Source organism: Pelobates fuscus, chromosome 3, assembly GCF_036172605.1.
Source record: "Pelobates fuscus isolate aPelFus1 chromosome 3, aPelFus1.pri, whole genome shotgun sequence".
Classification (NCBI taxonomy): Eukaryota; Metazoa; Chordata; class Amphibia; order Anura; family Pelobatidae; genus Pelobates; species Pelobates fuscus.
Window position 1 is genome coordinate 187,531,466 of NC_086319.1, and position 26,338 is coordinate 187,557,803.

General features: G+C 43.2%; 1 protein-coding gene across 1 annotated transcript in view; it reads left to right on the top strand.

The window, feature by feature from the left end:
* LOC134601701 (troponin I, slow skeletal muscle-like) overlaps window positions 1-26,338 on the top strand; it is a 67,845-nt gene that overhangs the window by 23,813 nt on the left and 17,694 nt on the right. The window contains exons 4-7 of the mRNA XM_063446215.1: window positions 11,326-11,457; window positions 12,402-12,491; window positions 17,474-17,653; window positions 22,931-23,033. Of these exons, the coding sequence (XP_063302285.1) occupies window positions 11,326-11,457; window positions 12,402-12,491; window positions 17,474-17,653; window positions 22,931-23,029 (501 nt within the window). The 3' untranslated portion in view covers window positions 23,030-23,033. The remainder of the gene's footprint in view (window positions 1-11,325; window positions 11,458-12,401; window positions 12,492-17,473; window positions 17,654-22,930; window positions 23,034-26,338) is intronic.

Below are 26,338 nucleotides of genomic sequence, written 5' to 3' on the forward strand. Positions count from 1 at the left end.
GGGCACCTGTAGACAGGCCTGGCCTTTGGTGTGTGCAAGCTGTATGTCCACACAGGGTGCCATTGGAACAGGGACGCAACACAGCTCACATACGCAGTGGCCACCATCCTGGCATGGAGTACAAAATCTGAGGATGCAGGGGCCCACCAATGAAAAGTGACCTTAATATATTAAATTATAATAATACCTCGAAGGTTAATCACACTGTGTGCACCCCCTGCTGATACACAATTGGTAATAAGCTGCCCTCATGGCTCAGGCGCTGACTTAGTGAGTCAGAACTCAGCTGAGGGAATTCCCAACCTGCGCTTTGAATCATAAGTGAGCACCTGAAACACATGGGAGTGCTTATTATAGAGAGTGTCAACATGGGGTGCACACAGTGTGATGGACCACGAGGGAATAGACATAATCCACAGTCAGTAGAAATGTGCAATTCGTTTCGGTCGGAATTTCAATTCGGACAAATTTCGGCAATTCGGACATTTGGATGCTTCAGAATGTCCGAAGTACCGAATTTTGGAAGTGCCGAAGCCCCAAATTGCCGAATTTCGGAAGTGTTGAACCGAACCAAATTGCTGAAGTGCTTTGGATTTCTGAAAAGTGGCAAAACAGCAGAGGGAGGGAAAATTTAAGGAATGATGACAGGAATCTAACCCTACCCCACCCCTTCCCCTAACTCTACCCCGCCCCTTCCACTAACCCTACAACTACCCCTAACCCTTACCCCAACCTTCCTCTAATCCTACACCCAGGGCCGGCCTTAGGGGTGTGCGAGCTGTGCGGCCTCACAGGGCGCCATGAAGAAGGGGGCGCTGTGCGGCCGACACAGCTCACACATGGCTGGCAGGGATAAAAAACAAAAACAAACATGCGGTGGGGTGGGGCTTACTGTGTGGCGGGGCGGAGCTTACCGTGCGGCGGGGTGGAGCTAAAAATGCCCTGTAACTGCTGCAGGGGAAGCAGGAAGGAGTCCCTGCTTCCCCCAACATCCAGAATCCAGGAGCTCCCACCTCCATAAGGAACAAAGGTAAACCTCCAGGATCTTCAGATTCTCCAATATCATCTGCAGGAACCAGTGAGTAATTGAGATCAGTCTGCCAGTCTTGATCCTTATAATGATATCAGTGTGGCTCTGTAGTATTACCTAATTCCCTGATGTGCAATAAAGGTTTATGAAATATGTAGAACAGTGTAGTAAGGGCAGATAATAATACACAGCTCTGTACAAGTCTGTACAAGTCTGTACAAATGCAAACTGTCTGCCTGTGTGTGTGACTATCTGTATGTGTGACTGTCTGCCTGTGTGTGTGTGGCTGTCTGCCTATGTGTGTGTGGCTGTCTGCCTATGTGTGTGTGGTTGTCTGCCTGTGTGTGTAAGTCAGACTGTATGTGTGGCTGTGTGTGTGTGGCTGTCTTGCTGTAATTGCATGTGAGTGTGTTTATCTGCCTGTAACTGGGTATGTGTGTTTGTTACTGCGACTATCTGCCTGAGACTGAGTGCATGTGGTGTATTTGACAGTGTATATGTATAACTGTGCATCTGACTGTGGGACTGTGTGCACATAACTATGCAAAAATATACACCTGCATTCACACATAGGCTTAAATGCATGTTTTTTCTGAATTAAATACTCATCACACACAGCCAATAAACCCAGCACAAATATCACATACAACCAATACACGTATACCACACACAGTTAATACACCCATTACAAATAACACACACAGCCAACACATAGCATACATATCACACACAGTCATCACACCTATCACATACACAGACAACACAAACATTACATTATATTATAGTGAGATATATTACAGTGGAGCTCTGGTATATACATTACTCTGTTTTATAGTTAGGGAGCTCGGTGAAACACTAATAGACACATTATTTCGAGTTCTATTGTTGTGTAGTGTATGATCTTGTCACAGAGCTCCACATTACTGTGAGTTTTATTGTTGTGGAGCTCTGTGATAAATGGAGAAGTAGCTCATTACTACAAAATGTTATTTCCAAAAGGGGGGGTGGCACTGTGAAGATTTTCCGCACAGGGCGCCTAAAGGCCTAAGGCCGGCCCTGCCTACACCTACCTCTAACCCTACTCCTTGGGGTAGGGCTAGGGGCAGGGTTATGTGGTAGGGGTAGGGTTAGAGTTATGGGGTAGGGGTAGGGTTAAAGGGTAGGGTTAGAGGGTTAGGGGAAGGGTTATGGAATTGCCGAAGTCCCGAATTTTGGAAGTGTCGAACCGAACCAAAGTGCCGAATTGCCGAAGTCCCGAATTTCGGAAGTGCCGAACCAAACCAAATTTTTTTTGCCCATGCACATCCCCAACAGTCAGCACTGGAACACCGGGCCTTAGTACTATTCCAGTAACAAATCCCCTCCCACAAATAAATTTCTGCCTATGCTCTGTGGCTTCTGAGCCTGCAGCTGCTGTGCCGCCTCACCCATGAAGAGCACAGAAACCCTTCAGACAGGATCACCATCTGAGTGGCGCTATTGGGAGCCTGGCTACCCAGCACCCTACCACATACCTCCACTAGGTTATAATATTCAGCCTTCGGCCATATACACTCACCTTGTCATAACACCCAGCCCCCTGTAGTATAACACCCAGCCACCTGTCATAAAGCACCCAGCCTCCTGACATGTAACCCCCACCTGGTCATAACACCCAGCCCCCCCACTATATAACACACCTAGCCACATGCCATATAAAACCCAGTCACATGCCAACACCCAGCATCTGGCCATATACCCTCACCTAGTCATAATACCCACCCTGGCATATAACACCCAAACCCCTGCCATATAAAAAAAAAAACCTGTCCCCATACCATACAAGATGCATCCAAACCCCATTATACTGACTCATTATATCATGATCCACTATGCATATGATAGAAATATATATATATATATATATATATATATATATATATATATATATATATTACAAATATGTCCTTGCACTAAGACAGACCCATTTGAAAAAAGTGCCGGGTGCATAAAAGCCATAGCCCAAAAATACAAACATACAAAAATGGCTTGCACTCACGGTTTTAGATGTATTTAAAAATATTCCTTTATTGTAGTAATTCCATTTAAAAAAAACAACGTTTCAGCCCTCGTTCGGGCAGCCCCGAACGAGGGCTGAAACATTTTTTTTTAATTCTTTATTTTTCTTGTGCTGAAGATAACATACAATCTTGCAGAGCCAGGACAGCAGATGCAAACATTTCAACATTATTTATGTACGTGGCAGAAAAACAGCACATTTTATATATATGTATTGAGAATATCAAGCTTTGATGCATTAGTAAAACATAGTGTTAATGCCTAGCTACACAAGCGTATGATAAGTATGGTTATGCTTAGAGTTATAGGTGTGTGTCATAGCAGTTATATTTTAAATTTTATAATACATAATATAAACAGGCTGGGTCATTTAATTCAGTATAACATCGACTTAAAGTGTATTATTAAGCTGCAAACAGGCTAGGTCCAGTCGTCGATCTGGTAATAACATGAGATATACAGGCTTACATAGCTAGGTACCTACACAGGCTAGTGTGATTCGGTATGCTTATAATAGTGATATGTGCGAGGCCCAGAGGCAACCCTCCGAGGGGAGCCAGACACCTATCCCCGAGCACAGAAAAAATCAACTTATATCTTAGCAGATAGACTACGGAGGTAACTAGCCTCTGTTATAGGTAGGTAAGCTAATTAAACATTGAGTCTTGCACGTTTTGATGTCAGTAGAAGGTACCACTGCTGCCCACCGGCAGTAGATTGTCAGTTAGCGGTCTGAGGCAGTCGTCTTTTGCAGGCTCAGGAGGCTTTGGGTCCAGGCTGCGTGGTCAGTGTGCGAAGCTGCTTAGTCCTGCTGTGTTGCTGTCTGTCAGCGGTCAAATTCGTCGCTGGTAAGTTGCTGGGATGACAGAGGATCCTTAGGTGCATGTGGTTATGGCGGTGGGTAACGGTTGTATCTGGCAACAGTCCATCAGTCCCGGACTCAGACAGGGGCGTTCACCCCACCCCAATGCTTGGGAACCGGCTGGTGTAGGCCGGAGGGAGTACCGGTCCCGCGTGTCCCGCGGCTCCCCCCCCCCACCCCGGGCCTTGTAAAGAGCCCGCATTAAGTGGTCACAGACTCGGGGGCTCGTATCAGAGTCCAAGTCTTCCCCGGTTGGGGTCCGACAGAGGCCCTGGATGTACTTTCGATGTGAGCCGGATCGTGATGAGAGGGTGAGTCCCGTATCTGTGGGTCGCCTTATGTCCCTGCCCGGAGGATGAAGTAAGCGCCGGTACCCCGCGGGAGGCCTCTGTGCATTCAGTCGCGGTGGAGGTGGGTAGTTTGTTGAGGTCCGAGGATGCAGGCGGATGGCTGCAGTTAGGATCTGTGCCGTTGTTGTCAACGGTCCGCCCTGGTTTCTGCCGGTGCGGGTGTGTAGCTTGTAGGGGCTCTGGTTTCGGCGCCATCCCTGGATTACGGGTCTCGGCGGCGCTGTTGCTGCCTCTGGATTGCTTTGCGTTGGTTCGGTTCTGAGGGTGGGGACCGGGATCACCCCCCCGGTCCAAAGGGGGGGGTACGGAGCCGGTTCCCCGCGGGCTGACATGTGGTTTAGCGCTGTTTGACAGGACAGCGGGGCAGCGGCCGTCCGCCCCGCTCACTGCCGGAGTAGGCCTCGAAAATGTCAGCGAGGAATCTTCCTCGAGGGGATTGAAGCCCTTAGAGCCAGCCTCACCCTGGATCCAGAGCCCTCTACCCACTGAGGGCTACCATTGCCGGTTGGTTTTACATCAGTAATCGTATTGTTTCAGGTTTAGCTGGTCTTAGGTTGCAGGAGCTGGTCTCGCTTGCGACCATCCAGCTCGGCGGTCCGGCCCCGCCCCCGAAACATAGATTTTTAATGGATTTTTAATATTTTTAAATACATCTAAGACCGTGAGAGTTTTTGTATGTCTATATACATATATATAAATATATATATATATATATATATACACATATACCCTAACCCCTAACCCTAATCACTTGTTTTGCCACTTTTCAGAAATCCGAAGCACTTTGGCAATTTGGAACGTTGGCAATTCGGTTCAGAAATTCTGAACTTTGGCAATTCGGAAATTGGGCAATTTGGGAATTCCAACTTCGGTTCGTAGGCATCCGAATGTCCGAATTTCACGAAATTCGGCCGAATGTACATTCGGAACGAAACTAATTGCACATGTCTAGTGAATACACAGAAAATGTTCAATCCAAAACAGCTTTGCACTTTGATACATTATAACTTTATCTTTTGCATACTTTTTAGCACCTTTTTTTTACTTGTTTTTGTATTATTTTTTAGACTGGGGTACTATCTATCTATCCATTAGGTATCAATGTCCTTAATTTATATATCCAGTGCATTTCTTGCTGGCCCAGTTTTCAAAGCAGGTCTTCCCCTCTCCAGTTGTTTATAAACACTGTCAATAGTCATGATTTTTTTTTTCTTTGACATTCTTTATTTTAACGTTTTCCAAAGTACAAAATGGTATACAAGTTGCCGACAATTCGGGATACAACAGTTTACTAGTAACAATGTATAGTCCCAGTCATGGTAACAGTGCCCACTGCCTCCATTATTCCAGCGGGGGTTCCCTTGTTTGTTCGGGCCCCCCCCAGGGTGCGCTTCAGAGACCCATACCCGGGGGTTTGCTTTCTGTGTGACTGTGTCCCTGAAAGGGGGGAGATAATTAAGCATTATCGCTAATGACTGTGACGAGTGGCTTATCACCCCTTTGTGGGTCGAAGGAGGGTTCCAGCTCTCTGCCCCTCAAGCTGCTGGGGACTACTTAGCCTCTTGGCCTCCCATCCCAGGCCAGCCCTTTGCAGGGCAGGGGACCTTGTCTACAGTTAGCTGATGTGTGTGTGTGTTATCATGTGAGGGTTTGACTGTTCCCCCACTCCTGGCGTCTCTTTCAGTGGACGAGGGGCGGTGGTGGGCGAGTGTCCTTTCGTTTATGTACGCCCCCTCTCTCCGATCCACAAGTCGCTTCAGGCCTCCCCTCTGTGTCTATTGTCTCCCGTAATAGTCATGAATTTTAAAAGCTTATGGTTACTTTTAAATTTCTTAAAATGTGCAGGAACACCATGGCATAAAAACGTATTCTTGATGTTCCTGACATGTTAATTAATACAAATGTGAAGTACTTAAGTAGTTCTCCCTACATAAATAAATGTATGGAATGGCAGGTGATTAAGTCCCTAATTGCATCTGTGATGTCCCAATGTTTAAATTCCCTTACAGTGTTTTTCTGGGGCACCAGTCACTCTACACGCGAGGCAGGAGTAACATTGATGAAAACCTTTATCGATATTATAAAAATGTTCCTTTTTTTCCTCTTACCTGTTTTATTAAAAGCGAACTTAAGATATCTGTACCTCTAAAAATGAAACAATAACGGAGAGCTGATATCCCACAGACTAAATCCGCTATAGATCCCAGTATGGCTCAAGAACAAGTAAATAATCCCAGGTAGAACATCCACAGTGACAGAGTAATCCAGCAGCATAGCAAGCACAATCAGTTATATAATCCCATCACCTTTCCAAATAACTGGACGACACACAGTATCAGGAGCAGAACTGATCTTTAATCACACAACCCCTGCTTTTATGCAATCCTCCCATGCAAGGGAGACACCCACCATAATTATTACAATAACCAATCGGGTACAAGGTACAACCCACACATCTCCTCCCCTCAGATAAACATTTAACATAATTAAAAGGTACACAATTTTTCCCAAGTTCTAGATGTACCCCAAATACATAAGGTACACCCTTAAATATGGTATCCCCTGATATCCCCGATCTGGGTGAGCAACATACTCAATAATCACCCAGATCGGACCAGGGGTTTGGAAGTTATGGAGGTGTAAAGTTTTGACCGAACGCACAGGCAATAGTAGCCGAAAACAGTTCCATGACTTTTGGCCTTGCGGTCAGTCTCTTTTTTGTGTCTAAAAAGTCCCGAACTCAATGCCATCCAGAGCTGTGTTTGCATTCGGATGAATCCCCTTGTTCGTGGGATTCAAACTACCGAATGGCAGGCCGTTCGGGCGTTTCTATCAGTCTCTTCCCTAGCTCTGGAGGTCTCAGCGGTGTTCGCTTAGTCGAGTGTCCAATTTTAGCTCCAGACACTCGACGGCAAAACACTGCTGTTCGGGAGTTTTAGATGGCCGCCGCTACGTGTTCGACTTCCGAAATGGCGGCCACCCAGGGACTTTAACAACGAGTTTGTGCTTTTCAATGGGAAATTCAATGAAGCGAAAAGGGAGGTAGATTGAAGCCACACTTCGCATCAGGGTTGTCCGGTGATTCGGTAGTTTTAGATCTTATACCGAATGGAGTGGTTCAATACAATCTATGGGGAATAATTAGACGAATGCTTTAAATCCACACAAACGTCTTTATAAGTGATTCACACGAAAGTCTTGGGGATCAATTGACCAGTAAACGGGTAATATGCTGGACAGCCAGGTGGACTCTGTTGCATGGTGGAACAATATTCTTAAGGGATTCATCCAGCAGTAGAATGTGCCAATTTTTCTTGAGGACATAAGGGCCTCAGGTACATCTGCAGAAATAAGTTTCCATTGAGTATTTATTCCTGTGCAATAAAATATTCATTATAAGCACAATTTCATTTCAAACATAAAGATTGGCCCAATGGGGATGCTGTTTAACCATGGGCTGTAGTGTCACCTCACAAAATGGTTGTAACTAGACATGTGCATTCGTTTTTTCGGACTAATACGATTTCGTCCAAAATTTCGAAATTTCGAAACAAAAGTTGTACATACGACATATAAATGAAATGAAAGGGTAAATACCTTTTTGTTTCAGTTCTTTTTTTTAATAGACTCCATGCTGCAGGAGAATTAACCCCCACAGCACGGAGGGGAAACATAAAGCGTTGGTTCTCCCTGCAGCCTGAGACTTAACCTGTGCTTCACGAAAATACTACTGTGCATGTGCAAAAAAAAGCAAAGAGGGAGCCGGCAGCGCTACCAGCATCCTCCTTGCATTAAATAATACTAATTCCTCCCCTCCTCCCCCCCGCATTAAAACCTATTGGGGTCACTATGACCCCCATATCAATAAAAGGGAGGTAAAATCCTCCTGCATGCCTCCCGCATTTAAAACTACATGAACGGCGGGTGGGGACCTAATGTCCTTCCCCCCCAAGGTCCACACTCATGAGCGGCGAGTGGGGGCCCTAAATTACAATAACAGGGGGACCTATTGTTCCTCCCCTGCCCCCCACCCATGAGTAGTGGGTGGGGACCCTAACAGACAATTGGGGGAGGGTCATGGCTCATGGGTGGGGGCCGGGGGGAACAATGAGAGCTGAGAGCCGTGGGGGGGAGGACAATAGGTTCCCCGATTGTCTCTGATTCCAAAGAACTTTCCCACGCTGTGTAAAATGACTCAGAGCACTCTGATTGGTTAGATTCCAAGCCAACCAATCATAGTGCTGTGACAAGTAAATGTAGAGACTTTTCTGTCAGTCTCTTCATTTACCTGTCAGAGCACTCTGATTGGTTGGCTTGGAATCAGCCAATCAGAGTGCTCTGAGTCAAATTGCAGGGCGTGGGAAGGCTTTATAAGCCTTTCCCTGCCCTACAGAGCTTAGTCTGCGTGGTGCCCACGCTGGGTGAAGATGGATTTTTTGGGGGGGGGCGTTGGATTTTTCTTTTTTTACGTGTTTTTTTTTTTTTTTGCCCACTGGTTCTGGTTTTTTTTTTTTACGTTTTTATGGCTTTTTAAATTAAAAGTTTTAAGTTTTTATGGCTTTTTAAATAAAAAAAAAAAATTATGGCTTTTTAAATAAAAAATAAGGTTTAAGAAAAAAATAAGACATCTAATGGTAAGTATAATTATTTTTTTTATTTACAGGTACAGTTTTTTGTTCCCCCTCACTATTTTTAGGGTGATGGTGTAGGTAATATTTAATTTTATTGGGGAGGCGAGTGACTAGGGGTTTGGGGTCCCCCAGTCACTTGTGCGGGGCGTATTTTTTATATTTATACCCAACCCGCAAGTTATGGGTGAGGGCCTGGGGGACACACTAGGTGCCCCAGGTTATATTAATAGCCCCCACCAACGGGTCACGGGTGGAGGTGCGGGGGGGGGCACTATGTCCCCCTCATTTTAGTTATTTGGGTTCCCCATCAATAGCTGCCCAGTATCTAGTAGTTTTTAAATGACAGTGAGCAGCCAGTGGCTCGCTGTTTAGGCGACATGGCCCTAGTTGCGGGAACAAACTATTTTTTACTGAATTTCATCCAAAAAATTAATGGTCTACGGATCAAATTCGGAATAGACAAATTACATTTTTATTTAGTACAAATTCATTCGAAGGAAACGAAAATTTCACTGGTGAACATGTCTAGTTCTAACCATAAACATCAACTGGTTTAAATAAGGTTTTTGTTGCCACTATGCCACCCCTAACAAAAATCTCGAGATCAAGAAAATAATTATTCACCGGAGAGGTGGATATCCGGCTCATTGGTATTCAGGTGGATATCAATATAAGTCGAAAAGTGGTCTATTTAATTTGCAGGACAAGAATTAAGGCCCTTATTCAAAAGATCTGTGCGATAGTCATTTTCATAGAAGTTAAATAAAAAATGCCTAATCCTATTTCCTGTCCAACTTTCTTCTCTTTGGGAGTATTTAATCTCCTTCTTCATCCTCCTCTAGTTCCCCGTCTTCCCTTTTTAACCTGTATTTCTTTAGGTTTCCATATGGGGAAGTTCTTAAATGTACTTTTCTCTTAGGCCTCAATAACGAAAAAGAGTGCTAGGAATTCTGTATATTATAAATCAGATTTTGTTGATCCCTTAAAGTGAGGTTCCCTAAGTTTAAAAACTCTTATCTCTGAATCACTCCTTATTTAGTGAATTAGTGTAGGTATTAGAAGATTGGCATCTTTTTCTATTATTGTTATCCTGATGCCATTTTTTTGGCTAGGCTCCAGCCCCTATAGCTCTTGGTCTTGATTTATCTGTTTCCTACTGAGGCCTATTTGCCTTTGAGGGTCTTTATCTTCCAGATTTCACAAATACCTCTTTTCTATTATGGTTTATATAATTATTTTTTCAAGTTTTAAAAAAGTCCTCAGATTATTTGTTTATCCCTATCATATTTGATTTTCTTGGATTTAACAATAGCTTTTTCCATATTATCTAATTTCTCTGAAATGTCTACAATTAAAATATCTGATTTGTCAGAGTTAATACGTTTTAGAAGATTTTATGTAGTTCTACGATTTGTAGGTCCAGCTCAATCAGATGCAACTTCCTTAGACACATACAACAACAACTTTATAAACTTTATACACACACACACACTGCAGCCCCCAGATACAAACACACAATCTACAATCCACATTCACACACTAGTCCCTACTAACACACACTTTTATTTACCTCAAACTTTCTAATTTCTTTTTTTCTTTTGGTGTTAATAGGAATGGGAGGTTTTAAGTTTTGGATTAGGGGTAGTGCTCAGAGAGAGGTGTGGCCGCGTAGGGTGGAGTTGCTGTGAAGATTTTTTGTACAGAATGTCTAAAGACCCAAGGTGGGCCCTGATAGCATTAATTCCATACGCTTGGATATACACCATAAATATGATCATATTACGACTACATTGTACAAACACAAGGAAGCAACGATTAGTGTCAGTGTGGATATTTTGCACACGTTACCCACTCCTTCAAGCCAAGATATTAGCCACACTGTATTTAGAAAAAAGCCAAAAAAATATTCGTTCGCTCCTCAATTCCATGTTAATATTTAGTCTTCTCTCACTAAACATTTAAAATGATTATAGTAGAACTTTAATATTCTAATATTTGCTAACTAGGTGAGTTTGTGGTGCACTCATGCATATCATACACTATTGTGAGTTTTATTAAAGTACTCATATATACAGTCCTTGATGATTCTTGACATATACTTTATGAAAATGGCATAAGATTCTTTAATTTTTGTTTGTTTTTGATTTTTCTGTATGTATTCTTTCCCTCTATCCCTGCATATTCTTGTTTAACTTTTCATTTTTAGTTGTAAGCATGCAACAATTTCACACATAAAATAAAGTCATCCTCCATTTCTACGACATGTATTTCCACAGAGGATGAGTTTGGTTTTCTCTGAAATGCATTCATTCCCATCACTCTTTTCACTGCTTAATACATTTCTTGCTGCATTCTCGAAATACTAACTTTTATTAATATTAAAACATTTTGCAGACTCTTATGCTTGCGAAAGCAAGTGAAGATTTAGAAAAAGAGATAAAAGAGGCAGAAGAAGAGAAAGTCAGAACTCTTTCAGAAAATGTCCCTCCTCTGCAGTATGCTGGGCTCTCCCATAAGGAATTAAAGGTACTAATTCTGTTTTCTCTATAATGGAATGTTTGGACATTTAAATATATATATTAATGATGAACACCGAGGTTGAATACTCATTTTTGGTACTAAAATTACAAGGATACTCAAGCAGTGAAAATATGTGTGTGTGTTTTCTATATATGAACACACTTGCACTATATACAATATATTTTTAATATTTATTCACAAAGTTATTTTAGGAATTTCGCAAAAACCAATGTACATGGAGTTAGAACCTCAAGCTTAGTAAAATATATATATAGTCCAACATATATTGTCCACATCTGGATCACCCTTTAAACATAGGGAGAACCTAAGCAATTGCATTGACATGAAGGCATGTGTAGATGACCCTGTGATTCAAGCTGGTTTTGTAAGGAAAAAGAATGCCATCTTTGCAGTTGTGATTTCAGATTTAAAGCAACCATGTGATTTATGATCAACAGTAAGCTTACGGCACACAGTGATCTAAAACGAAGATAATTAAGTCAAGAAATGGTAAAGGCAGGATATAAACAGATAGTTGGTAGCCAGACCAGAGGTTGGTGCTGGTGAAACAAGGGGCTGGCCAAAGAACAAAGAAGAATAGCCAGGAATAACTAGAAGTCAAAATAGTCAGAAGTCAGGCTGGGGCACAGTAGAAAGGCGCACTAATGCTAGAACTAGTAAGCAAGCAAGAGGTAGTTCCATGTAAGTATTCATTAGCTCTCGCACATCCACAGTTTTTATAAAACCCATGAAAGTGTGCAGTGATGACAAATATAGTGGGGGCATGATAAAAGAATTTGAGAAGGGAAAGTTTTCTGGGCCCAGAAAATAATTCACATGAATGCTTATAGTTTACTACCCTAACAAAATTGGCATAGTGTTCATAGTGTTCTTGTAGATGTTAAGATCCAACGCCATTCTACTGTGTTTCTTGGTTGTTGTTTTTTTAGGAATTATGTACAGGACTTCATAAAAAGATTGATGCTGTTGATGAAGAGCGCTACAACATTGAAGAAAAAGTGAAAAAGAATGATCTGGAGGTAATAAATTGAATTGTTATTTACAGCCTGTGTATTTATATTCCTCTATGTTGCTGAGATATCGGTATTTTGCACAAGGCGTAGTGTAAGTGCCATCAGTGGTGTATTTTGGATTTGTGCTTCCCGAGGCACAACTAAATTCGGGCACCCCTAAAATCTAAATTTGCCCCCCCCCAATTCATGGAAAGGCCACTTGTTTGACTGACAGACACATGCCCTCATTGATACATTCACTGACAGATACACAGTCATTGCATACACTGTTTAACCAACAGACACTTCCACTGACAGACACACACTGACACACCCACTCACTGACAGACACACACTCTTAGATACACATAAAATGACATACACTGAGGATCCTGACCACGACCAGCACAGACTTCCAAGACTTACTGACCTGACTGAAGACATCTGATGAGACAAAAGACCAACAAGACCAGAGAACGAATACACAAACACGAAGAAACAATACCAAAAATAAATATGACAACAAAATAACTCATACCTCCCCCCCACCCTTTTCCCCCCTCCCCGGGAGAACCTGCGGGCGGAGAGGCGACACAGTAGAGAAGATGGACGGACATAGAGATCCCAGGCGGATGGGCACCCCCTAACAAACAGGACATGAGCTAGGGGTTTATTACCAGATATAAGACAGGGAGGAACAGGCTCGAACCTTGCACCCATGAGAAGGGGGGAGAGAGAAAAGGGGAAGGAAAAAATAAAAAAATAAATAAATAAATAAAATAAAAAGAAGCTAGATGGCGGACACGGCCACGATAGGACACACTACCACTACCCAAGCCAGAATATCAGCGGAAGACCCCACTGACAGCGAAGACCTTAGGTCTGACCCTGCGAGACATGAACATCATCCTGACATTCCCCCACACAGTAAGAAACTACCCGCTAATCGCCTTGTTACAGGACAGGAATCACCCCGGCCACAATAGGTGCCCCAGAATAGCTATAACAACCATAAGTTAGGGGGAACGGCCCATCTACGCACATGTTATGGGACCTGCGAGTCCAACTAGAAATGGTTTCTTAATGCTACTAGGTGACTTGCACGTCACCACTGTTGTTATTCGAACCTACTTCATGTTTGAGAAGTAACTGGAAAGCTTCATTAGCGGACCTGCGTGTCCACACCAACAACTTCATTTAAAATTGAAAATTCTGAATAAAAGAAATTTACCAAAAAAAAAAAATGACATACACACTCACAGGCACACCCATTCTCACTGAAAGACACGCACACTTTCACTCACTCACAGACACACACTGACAGCTACACCCACTCACTCACACAATAAGGTGGACAGCCCCAGAACACGAGGCAAACAAGGCATTTTTTCTGTGAGCTTGGGGTGGCATTTTTTGGCCGCCCTACGCAAATGCCTTGTTTGCCTTGTGGTAAAGACATCCCTGAGTGCCATAGTAAACAAGAAAGGTATTATAAACTTCTAATTAATAACAAAAACAATGCCAACTCTCCTGCTATTAATTAGACAAGAAATAGTTATGCAATTAACTGGAAACAGTTTAAATGTAAAGAACATAACATTATATCAAATTGCATAGTATAATAAATTTGTATATATAAACAGTTATTTAATAATTTGTGTATATATAATTAGATGTTATATAATTTGATATTCCTGAGATTTAATGCTGTATTGTCGACAGACCATTACACATTTCATTTATAGGAGTCATGAAATGGGTAAAAACTGTATTTTTCGTTTGGAAATTATTTATTTATTTATTAAATATTGAGTTGATACATGAATTAACTCAATTATCTCCTAAGCAGAGGGGAGGGATTGTGTGCACTGTATGGGAGTGTCTGCATGTAAGATTCTGTTTTTATTGGTTTGTTAATTCTGTGTCCTGTGCCGCACAAGGTTCACCTGGGCGTCAACCTTGTGGGGAAAAACTGTATAAAAACTCAAGCTGTATCAATAAACCTTCAGACCTTCTTACCCTCAACTCACAGCCTGGTCTCGTGTTGTAGGGAAAAGCTATACCTGATTTAATCAATAGCTCTTTTCAGAGCTCTAAGGAACTTGCTCATTATAGCAGTCTACTAGGATGTCGTATTGGGACTCCACAGCGCCCTTTCAGATTGGGGAAAAGGACATCTAGGCGGTAAATCCCACAACTAATCCATAGGTGACCGTCACAACTTCCTTTGAAGTTCACACTGTCTGCAAATTTAAACCCACTCCGTTAAGAATTGCCATCATCTATCGCCCCCCCCCCCCCTTCACCCCCCCCGGTCATCCTAGGCTATTCATTGAACACATTTCTTCCTTACTACCCCACTTTCTCGCCTCTAGCACTCCTTTCCCTTATACTTGGAGACTTTAACATCCCAATCAACAACCTCAACTGCCCTGATGCCTCCTGTCTACTCTCTTTAACGTCCTCCTTCGGCCTCACACAGTAGTCTACTTCAGAAATTCATACAGCCGGAAACACTCTTGACCTCATCTTTACCAATCTCTGTACCACCTCTAATCTCTCCATTGTTCCATTTACTTTATCTAACCACCATCTGCTGAACTTTGACATCGGAATATCCCATACCCAAATCTCACCACCCTCAACTCTGCAATCTCAGAAACCTCCACAGCCTTGATCTCCAGCATTTCTCCACCAAACTCTCCTTTTACCCATCTCAAATCTCACTTGCCCTAACTCTGCAACCTCACTCTACAACTCCACTCTCTCCTCTCAACTAGACATCATGGCACAACCTATATTTAAACGCAGCAAGTGTTCCCAATTACAACCCTGGCACACCAAGCTGACCCGATAGCTTCAAAAATGTTCCAGAACTGCTTAACTCTGTTGGAGAAAGTCTCACTCTGCAGCTGACTTCACCCTCATAAGCACACTGTCCTGCCAACCCAAATGCCTATTTCACACTTTTAATGCTCTCCTTTGCCCTGTTGCTCCTCCTCCTTCTACCACCCTGTACACCTAAAACTTTGCAGCTCACTTCACTGAGAAGATTTCTACAATCAGGGAAGATATCTCTTATCTCTCTCCCTCCCCTTGTAATACACCACCCAACCCCACTCACTCCACTGTGCTATGCTCATTCGCATCTACTGCAACAGAAAAGATTTCCGCTCTGCTCCAGGCCTTCCCTCCCCACCACCTGTTCTCTCGATCCTATTCCCTCATATCTCATCTGCACTGTTCTCCCTCTCTTGCTCTTCCTCTCACTAAAGTTTTCAATCTCTCCCTTTCCTCCGGCACATTTCCTTCACCCGTCAAGTATACAACCATAACGCCAATTCTGAAAAAAGTCCAACCTCGGCACCAACTCCTCATCCAACTACCACAATATATCGCTACTGCCATTTGCCTCCAAGATCCTTGAGAGAGTTGTGTATGCGAGATTGACAGACTTCCTCGAATCCAACTCTCTGCTTGATCAGCTTCAGTCTATGTTCAACACTCGTCACTCTGTTGAAACAGCTGAACCTCATGGCCATTACTCTATCCTAATTCTCCTTGATCTTTCTGCTGACTTTTTCAGTGTTTCTTTCTCTGGCTCTGCCTCTTCTCCCAAACCCCTCTCTGTTGGTGTCCCCCAAGGTTCAGTCTTTGGTCCCCTACTGTTCTACATCTATACTGCCTCGGTTGGCTTTGGCTTCCATTATCATTTATATGCAGATGACACGCAAATCTACCTGTCCTCTCCTGATCTCTCTCCGCCCATCTTGACTCATGTCTCTGACTGCCTCTCTGCGATATCCAATTGGATGGCTGCTAACTTCCTTAACCCCTTAAGGACCAAACTTCTGGAATAAAAGGGAATCATGACATGTCACACATGTCATGTGTCCTTAAGGGGTTAAACTCAACCTGTGCAAAACAGAACTTCTGGTCTTTCCTCCCTTATGTGTTGCTACTCCCGTGTCTGTCTCCCTCCAAGTCAATGGCACCACCATCACCTCTACCTTGCAGGCTCGCTGCCTATGTGTTCTCTTTGACTCTGACCTCTCCTTCACCCCTCACGTCCAGTCGATTGCCAAATCCTGCCGCTTCCATCTCAAAAACATAGCTTGCATCTGCCCCTATTTAACACCAGACGCGGATAAGGTGCTGGTGCATGCCGTTGTTCTTTCTAGTCTTGACTACTGCAATCCCCTTCTCAGTGGTCTTACATGTTCCCAGATAGCACCACTGCAATCTATTTTGAACGCGGAGGCAAGGCTCATTTTACTGTCCGCCCGCACCTCCCACGCCTCCCCCCTCTGTCAGTCCCTACATTGGCTTCCAGTTAGATATAGGGTTCAATTTAAGATTATGGTGCTTGCTTACAAGTCCCTACAAAATGCTGCACCAACCTACCTATCCTCCCAAATACATAAGTATATCCTGTCGAGGCCCCTGCACTCTGCCCATTACCTACGTCTATCCTCTGTCCGTACTCCCACATCTAATGCTCGCCTCCAAGACTTCTCCAGAGCTGCACCTTTTCTGTGGAACTCCCTTTCCTTCTCCGTTAGACTTTCACCCAGTCTCCACTCCTTCAAAAAAATAATTGAAAACACACTTCTTCAGGAAAGCATATCATTTAAACTGTTAGCGGATTTTCAATTCCCTCCTTCTCATGACTCCTCTCCTGCAACTGAAAAAAATAACCTACTAAGTTCCCAGTGAATACTTTTCTAGCAACCTATTTTATTACCCCTACTTATATCCTTTGTGTCACTAATACCCCACTCCCTCTAGCATGTAAGCTCATTGAGCAGGGCCCTTAACCCCTCTATTCCTATGAGTCCATTTGTCTGGTTACAATTACGTGTCTGTTAGTCCACCCATTGTATAGCACTACGGAATTTTGCTGGCGCTATATAAATAATAAAATAATAATAATAAGCATGCTCAGTCCCTGAAATTGCTTTGTTCTTCAATTAAAGCCCTATAGTAAAAAAAAATATTTGTCTGTTTAGATTCAAAGCTTGAACCAAAAGATTTTTGACCTGAAAGGAAAATTCAAACGCCCCACGCTACGGAGAGTGCGTATTTCTGCAGACGCCATGCTTAAGGCTCTATTGGGATCTACCCACAAAGTTTCTATGGACTTCAAAGCCAACTTAAAATCAGTGAAGAAGGAGGATGAGAAGGCAAAAGTATGTAATGTAACATGTATCGTTTTTGTTTCAATTAGTATCAGTGGTATGAATCAGAGTAGTATATTACTGGGATTTAAACTAGTTTGGATTATAAATGAATAAGAAACAAATATAAATCTCTAAAAATACCACCTACCTGTACAAATGATGAAGGGTTTCCTATGTAAAATGAATTGACAGGTAAATGTTATTCATTGAGTCTCATTTGCAAATCCATAACCAGGATCCATAGCTGCATTTTAAACTCTGCATGAAACCGTGTATGAAATCAGATTTGTTGACTTTTCTGTAATGTATAGTTGTGCTCAATGTGTTCCTGTTTACCTTACTGTACCCACGGTGGAGCATTTTCCATTATACTTTTGCTTACCATAAAGGATAATATATATTTTAAACTGAACAACAAAATGCATACAACAATGCATTGTCCCATGCTGATCACTTAAATATTAACCAATTGGCAAATCTGTCAGTCCATACAGTGGAACGGAACCTTTTTGTGCTTTCACTCTAAAGCACTTTGCCATCACTGATAAGTATATAGAATTAAGCATCTATCTCTGGTAATGCAGTCATCTCTGCATTAGATTTTTGTCAGGCACATAGGGCCCAATGTTAAAGTAAAAGTGTCAAATTGGCTGCTCATTTTGTATCTCTAAAGCGATTTGCTAAATACCATAGCTATTGCATTTTATTGTAGTGGCTATTGTGCCATGTGCTTAAGGGGCAATTCCATGCTTTTTTGTCAACCTTCTTTTGGAATGCCTTGACAAATAATGTCAAACCTGCCCCAATCAGTCTCACAAAAATGGATAATGGCACCCATAGACTTATAACACCATGACCAGACCACTACAATGTGCATCGGTGCTTAGAGAGCCCATTTTAATTATTACATTGTTAATAACTGGGGCAGGTAACATAAAATAAAACAAATAAGTTCACCTTTATTATTAGTATCTTATCTTGAATTTTTTTTTTTTTGATAAATTCTTTATTTTGGTTGTGCAGGTGGTTACAATATTTCCATAAGCGCCACAACAGCGTATTTCAGTTTTCATACAAGTTAAACAGTGGCATGATATTTTGCACAATTTTTGTATTTAACATGCTTAACTAAACAGTGGATTCATCAGAGTACAGGTGTATGAAATAAAATAGAGTAGATTAAAGTTACTGGATGCTTAACCTTGCAGTGTTACCTATGCTATGGTAGAGATTGCATGAACCCGTTTAAAACAGAGCAGCATCTGGCTGCACAGTAAAGAGAAGTAATTATGATATGAATGTTAAAGTAATAGGAATAACTTTACATGCAATGAAGAGTTCAAGATACAATATATATAGGCATAGTTTGGTAGAGTGGTAACGATTAGTAGTACCTCGTTATTTGTAGTAATAACAGATTATAACAGTAAGACATCCGGCATATATTAACCACAGAAACCCTGGTCTTACAGGATTACTAATATGGGCCTCATGCCCTCGTGTGGGACGTAGAGATCGCCTCAGAGGATGAAATAATCTCCAGGTGGCGCTGCCCGTAGCCATGTGTTGCCATGACAATTAAAGGGAACACTCCTGGACCTCAGGCCATTTCTCCCCATGGGCAGGGCCGGTGCAAGGGTAGTTATTGAAAGATATTAACATAAACATAGTGAGGCTGCTAGGCACACATGGACATCAAGTTAAGCGGTGGGCTTGGCCATCTGGGGCATTTTAACGTGTTGGACAGGGCACCACTATAGTTTAAGTGGAGAGCAAAACATGTCTAGTTTTGGAAGTCCACTTTATATGAATAGACTTTGCTATATAACAGTTGGATATGGGATGACCCGCTAGGCAATACATGAATAACAAGGTGGTTAGTACTTTACTGTGGATATTATGGAGACTAGGTAGCGTATGAATAGGCTTGTTTGTATAACAGTTAAATGCGGGATGACCCGCTAGGCAATACATGCGATTAAGCTAATATATGGTTGGCATCACGCTGGGTCTTCGAGGTAGTCATACATTTTATTTTAAAACATGAGGGCAAAATGGATGCTTAGGTAATTGTGAGACGCATTAGTGCAAAGTGAGTGAAACATAAGTTGTGGACTCTGCTATAAGAAAATTAAGCTAATATTAGGCTAATATATTAGGCCAATATACCAGGCCAATATATGGTCTTCGAGGTAGTCTTACATTTTGTTTTAAAACATGAAGGCAAGGGAGTATGCTGCGCTTAAAATGGTTGCTTAGGCCTTTGTGAGACACGTTAGTATAAAGTGAGTTAAACATGAATTGTAGACTCTGTTATAAGAAAATAAAAAATAAAAAATAAAAATAAAATAAAAACACCAATAAACTGTTCGGGAACATAGGCCGGACATAATTCGGACACATATATAGCGCACAACATTCCCAGTAGTAACCTGGCTAAACAATATAACTGAGTGTTCATAAGAAGGAACCAAAAGAAAAAACATGCTAAAAAGTCAGTAGGCAATAATAGGGCCTATGTTAGGCGGTCTGCTTATCCATGTGGTAGCAGTCACTGCATCCCGGTTTGGGGAATATCTTCCAGTCATCGTTCATGTGGTGACCGTAACATAGGGGTCGGGTGTTAGTACCTGTGGCACAAAAGGGGTTATTCGAGACGGGTCCCAGGAGTGGTGTGGGGGCGATGCGTTCTGCTGGTTCAACGGTGGAAGAGATTCTCGTGGTAAGCCCAGGGCCTGCAGCAGCTGTGTTGCTTCGCTTATGTCTCGAATCTGGTGGGAGTTCGTCCCCTGGTGGACAGCTAGTATGTGGTTGGGCCGTCATCGATATCGGAGGTCGTGTTGTCGCAGGAGTGTGGTGAGCGGTCTAAGGGATCGCCGCCACGCCAGGGTGTCGCTTGAGAGGTCCGCAAAAAAGTGCAGTGACATGTCCTCAAATTGGAGCGGCGTTTTTCCCCGCAGGGCAATGAGGGTTGCCGTCTTGTCTTGTCTGGTACGGAAGGTTACAATCACATCCCTGGTGGCTGTGTTTGGCGCTTTGGGCGGGATGGGGACCCTAAAGAGGTGCTCAGGGCTAATCCTGTCGGCTTGGGTAGGCGGCAATATACTCGTGAGTAGGCGTTTAATGAGCTGTGGTAATGCCGCATCAGGTATCGCCTCAGATATCCCCCTCAGCTTAAGGTTGTTGCGCCTCCTGGCGTCCTCCTGTTCCGCCATGCGGTGTGCCGTGTTCCGTTGTTGTAGCTGCAGGTCACTCACGGTCTTTTGGAGCTCTCCAATATCTCGGGAGTTATTTGTGGAGGCGTTTTCGAGGGTGTCTATGCGAGTTGTCAGACCCCTCAGGTCGCCTCTCAGCGCCATTATCTTGAATTTTTATTAAGGTATTTAAAGTATCTTAAAATTAATTTACCTTTTTGAAAAAAATGTTAACACGACATATAGGGAGTTAAATAAAAATATTGTCTACTACAGCGGTTCCCAACCTGTGGTATGCACCCGCAGGGGGAACAATCAAGTTCCCCTAGGGCTCCATGAATTAAAAAATCAGTAATGGTGGTTCTACCGCCGGTGCAGCTGCATCACACTGGGTGGGAACTGCAGTGCTATCGGGTGGCCCAAGCACTTAGGACCACCCGATAGACATGTGCCATCAGTCGCAGCACTCGTACGGGCCCCTTCTTATCTGCAAGGAGTACTGGGAGGAAGTGAGAGTCGGTCAATTCCTCCCAGCTCACACAAATCTGGCTACTAGGGAGCATTGAGGGTGTGGGTGGACCAGAAGAGGAGCAATCTGCTAATTCTCAACATCCCCAGCCAGCAGAAGCCACCCTTTAATATGAGGGGTAACCAGTAGCGTACACACGATCCATGGGGCCCCGGTGCGAAAATTGATCCGTGCCTCCCCCCCCCCCCCCGCGCGCTTACTCTGCGCAGCCAGGGCCGCAACACATGGCGGCGGGCACCTGGTCGCTGGGATTGCAGGGATGCGGCCCCTGCGACCACGGTATGTACTACAGTGCATGCAGATACACATACACATAAAGGACCATTATAGGCACTCAGATCCTTTCAGCTCAATGGAGTGGTCTGGGTGCCAGGTCCCTCTAGTTTTAACCCTGCAGCTGAAAACATAGCAGTTTCAGAGAAACTGCTATTTTCACTGAGGGTTAATCCAGCCTCTAGTAGCTGTCTCACTGACAGCCGCTAGAGGCGCTTCCGCGATTCTCACTGTGAAAATCACAGTGAGAAGACGCTGGACGTCCATAGGAAAGCTCTTGCCGCGCATGCGCATTCGAAGTTGAGAGGCGGATCGGGGCGGAGAGATCCCCAGCGCCAAGGGAGCCTGGCGCTGGAGAAAGGTAAGTGCTGAAGGGGTTTTAACCACACACACTCTCACGAACAGACACATACACACTAGCTAACAGACACACACATTTACTGACAGACACACACTCAGTGACAGACAGACACACATACACACTCACTGACAAACACAGACTCACTAACAGACACACATTAACAGACACACACAGTAACACACTCACTGACACCCTCACTAACACACACACACTGGCACTCGCTAGCAGACACACACAACTAAAACAAACAGTAACACACATACACAAAAACTAACACACTCACTGACACTCACTAGCAGACATACAGACACAAACACACTCAGAAACAGACACACACAGTAACACACACACACACGCACACATTTTTTTTTTTTAAATTTAGTCCCCCAGCCTCCCTACCTTTGGGAGTGCTGAGGGGATTCCAGATTTCCCTGGGGTCCAGTGGGGCTGCTGGGCGGCCGGTCCTGCAGGTGGCGAGGGAGCACTGATCCTCCTGTTCAGCTCCATCTCGCACCGCTTACTGATGCCGGAGTCGGAGTGACGTCATATTCCGGCTCCGGCATCACTGCGGTGTGCACGAGGGAGCTGGGCAGAGAGAGCTCAGGGGAGAATGCTCCTTCACCCGCCCGTTGACACCACCATCTTAGGGCCCCCCAGCAGAAGAGGCTGGCAAACCTGCGTACATACCGGGTCGCAGGGCACCCAGGCCCCTTGGTGGGCCAGGCCCAGTCGCAACTGCGACCGAGGTATGTACGCCAGAGGGGGTAACATTATTGGAAATGGGCTGCCAAGTGAAAAATAGTTTGGAACCACTGCTCTACTGAAATATTCTTTAAACCTATCAACATGATCCAAATGAAATGTTCATCATTAACAGAAGGTTTTGTAATTTTAATTTTTTTAATGTATATGTATTATTTTCTTAAAAGCAGGAAAAAACGGTTGAAGTCACTGACTGGCGTAAGAACATTGAAGCCATGTCTGGAATGGAGGGCAGGAAGAAGAAATTTGACACCAGTAATGCATAAAAAGGTATGAATCAGGTGAACCTTCCAAACAACCTTGTTTAGTTGTCATCATATAACATTTATAACAATAAGCTGAGTTGTTAGTGGTGCATAAGTCGGTTGTGGTGTGCTGAAACCGACGTTCGGGTAGGCCTGTAAGAAGAGGGCCCACCAATTTGAATGGCTTTATAAAGGGAGTGGTGGGTGGGCTGAACCAGAAAGCCTCAGCCCAGAGGAAGGGGCAGGCTGTGTATATATAGGCCAAATAACCCCTCCCACAACTACAGACTCTGCCCACAGGCTCCGCTTTTCCATTTGTGGTCGGGACAATAAGCAGAGTTGTTAGTGGTGCATAAGTCGGTTGTGGTGTGCCAAAACCGACGCTCGGGTAGTCCTGTAAAAAGAGGGCAAAAAGTTAATAGTTTAACATTTTAATACGTGTCTACATTACGCAATCAATTCTTTAAATTTTTATCAGCATTTATAACCAAGATACTGGTTGACCTATGTTATGCCAAGTGGCGAAACAATTAAGCTAAATTGGTGACTTGGGAACCTAACTAGTTGCCAAGTACCGATGAGAGGCTCTACCTATGATTTGGCCCGTTGGGTACGTTTTCCACCGAGCAATGTGGCGGGGTTTTGGCCTCTCATTGAGGATTAAAGAGATTCAAAATAAGTTGGCTGTGACAGGTGAGGGGCTAACTGCTTTTGCCAAGAGGGCAAAAATGCGAGGCAGTAACTATGATTTGGCCCATGGGGCGAATACCTCCGTAGTTGAGGATGGGAGTTGGCCAATTAAGGTACCCTCACAGCCAGGCCAAGCTAAAGATAAGTTCTGTAGAGCAAGTGGATGTAGTAAGAAGGGAGGTAGTATCGTAAAGTGAGTCACTTATGTGGTGACTTGAAAAACGTAAATGCAAAACAATAAAATGTGGCACCCTAAGACATACACCTGGCAGGTAAATTTTACATTATATCAGCATTTATAACCATACCTGAAAGAAAAATATTGTTAGTGGGAGATACCGTATAACGCCAAGATACTGGCTGACCTATGTTATGCCAAGTGGCGAAACAATTAAGCTAAATTGGTGATTTGGCAACCACCGAGCATTGTGGCAAGGTGTTGACCTCTCGTGATATTTAAATAGATTCAAAATAAGTTGGTCGTGACAGGTGAGGCCCTAACTGCTTTAGCCAAAACGATAGACATGCGAGGCAGTAACTATGGTTTTGCCTGAGGGGCGAATACCTCCGTAGTTGAGGATGGGTGTTGGCCTCGCAGGGCTGCTAAATAATGGCACAAGAAGCCGAAAACTACCTATGGCTCTGTAGGGAATCCTAACAGCCAGACCAAGTTAAACATAAGTTGTGTAGAGTGAGTGGTTGTTGTAAGAAGGGAGGTAGTATCGTATAGCGAGTCGCTTGCATGGTGACTTGAAAATCGTAAATGCGAAAAAAAAAAACAGTGGTATGATTAATTAGACATACCCTGGCAGAGTTGATGGTAAGAATAAGTGAATAGAAAGGTATGGGCAAATGAAAATGTGTACAGAAGTCCAAAACCTAAATCCCACTAGGGATTTTATAATCCAGAACTATGACAACACCGTGAAAATGCAAGGGCAAGATTGCTGCTAAGCTAGGTAAAGTAAATGCAATGAGCCTAGATCACAATACTCTTGATATCTGATACCAACTAACCAAAGGAAATTGAACTGTATAATAAGTGAGCCAGGTGACTATACATGCAGTGGTCAGTATGAAGTATACCTGGTGAGACGTGACATACTGGTATGCTTCTAGCGTGTTTCGATATGTAAGAGGCCATAAAAGCAGGTGGCTGGAATAATTGATCAACATGTTGAGTATATGTCAAGGCGAGGGTACAATCACTATGTATCAAGTTGACGATAAACAGCCACAAGTTTGGAGCAAGTAGGCATTGTGACAGGCATATCAAGTAGGCATTGTGACAGGTTTTTGAAAGGCATATCAAAACATAACATTGTAAATGAAAATTAACAGGTTACCTTGAATGCTGAATACCTGATGTACTGAATATAGGTCCATTAGAAGGACCTGAAGTATGTATGAGAAAGGACACCCTGAGAAATAGACAACCACAACATAATCGAATCCCATAGTGCACCAGATAAAGCGATTTACCAGAACTAGTAAGTTAACAGTTAAAATAGTGACAGAACGAAGAGGGCTGGATTTGCTAAATGTGTAGTGATATGTTCTAGGTTCTTAGGAGTGTTGAGAGATGGCTCTATGGGAAAGTCTTGCATGGGCCTAACAAGGCAGAGTGTAATAATGGAATTAGTATGAAAGGTTGTATATTTAATTTTTCTCATATATCAGGAATTTGATGTATGTAATTGCCCAAATGAGGTGCTGAAATTCCGTAGTTATTGCCCCTGAAGGGCCATGTGTAATCATATTGGAGTGAGAGCCATGTGTAGAGGTATCATAGCAGAAGGCAGAATGCTCAATGTCAGTCCTAAACTGCTGGTTGGAGAAATAGGGCTGTCTGAGGGGTATGGATGTATGGAACGAACATAAGGATAAACATACCATGGTGTTGAAGTTGTGAAATGGCCGCTAGAGATGCCCTGGTATTTGGTCCAGTCCATGTGTAAAGGTAGGAAGAGTAGTTAGGCTAGAAGGGTGGTAGCATGGCATTCAGTGGAGGGTAAACTACAAGGCCCACGCCAAAGGATGACAAGTATACAGCCAATATGTTGTCTCGATGTAGGTGACTTGAGAGATAACGTTGCTAATACTGTGCAAGAATAAAGTGACACAATATGTGAAGTAATAATTCAATGTCTAAAAAATACCAGAGAGTTTTGCAGGCTTAGTAAGAGGTGTATAGGGTGGTTGGTTTAGGCCAAGCGAGACTAAGTGGTATGTATGCATATATATATATATATATATATATATATATATATATATTTATATAAATAAAAAAAAAGCCTACAGTACCTTGCACTCTGGCTTCAAAATTCCATGGCCGGGTGCATTACCAGGGCTCCAGTATTTAAGTAGTTAAAGTAGATGGCTTCACTATGAACACACGTTGTAAAGGCATAAGTGGGGCCATACGTGGGAAATATGCATATAAAACCGGGAGGTGGCTGTGCGGGCTGTATTGGGATTAATGCAGGTGAAGATAGGACGTGAATCAAAGAATGGTTGTGGTGTTTGTGAAGAAACTGTTACTAGGACATGTTGGTGATGAGATGGTAGAGAATCCGATAGTTACTAATAATCATCTAGTTTATGCAATAGTAAACAGAATAGAAACTGTATGTAAACACT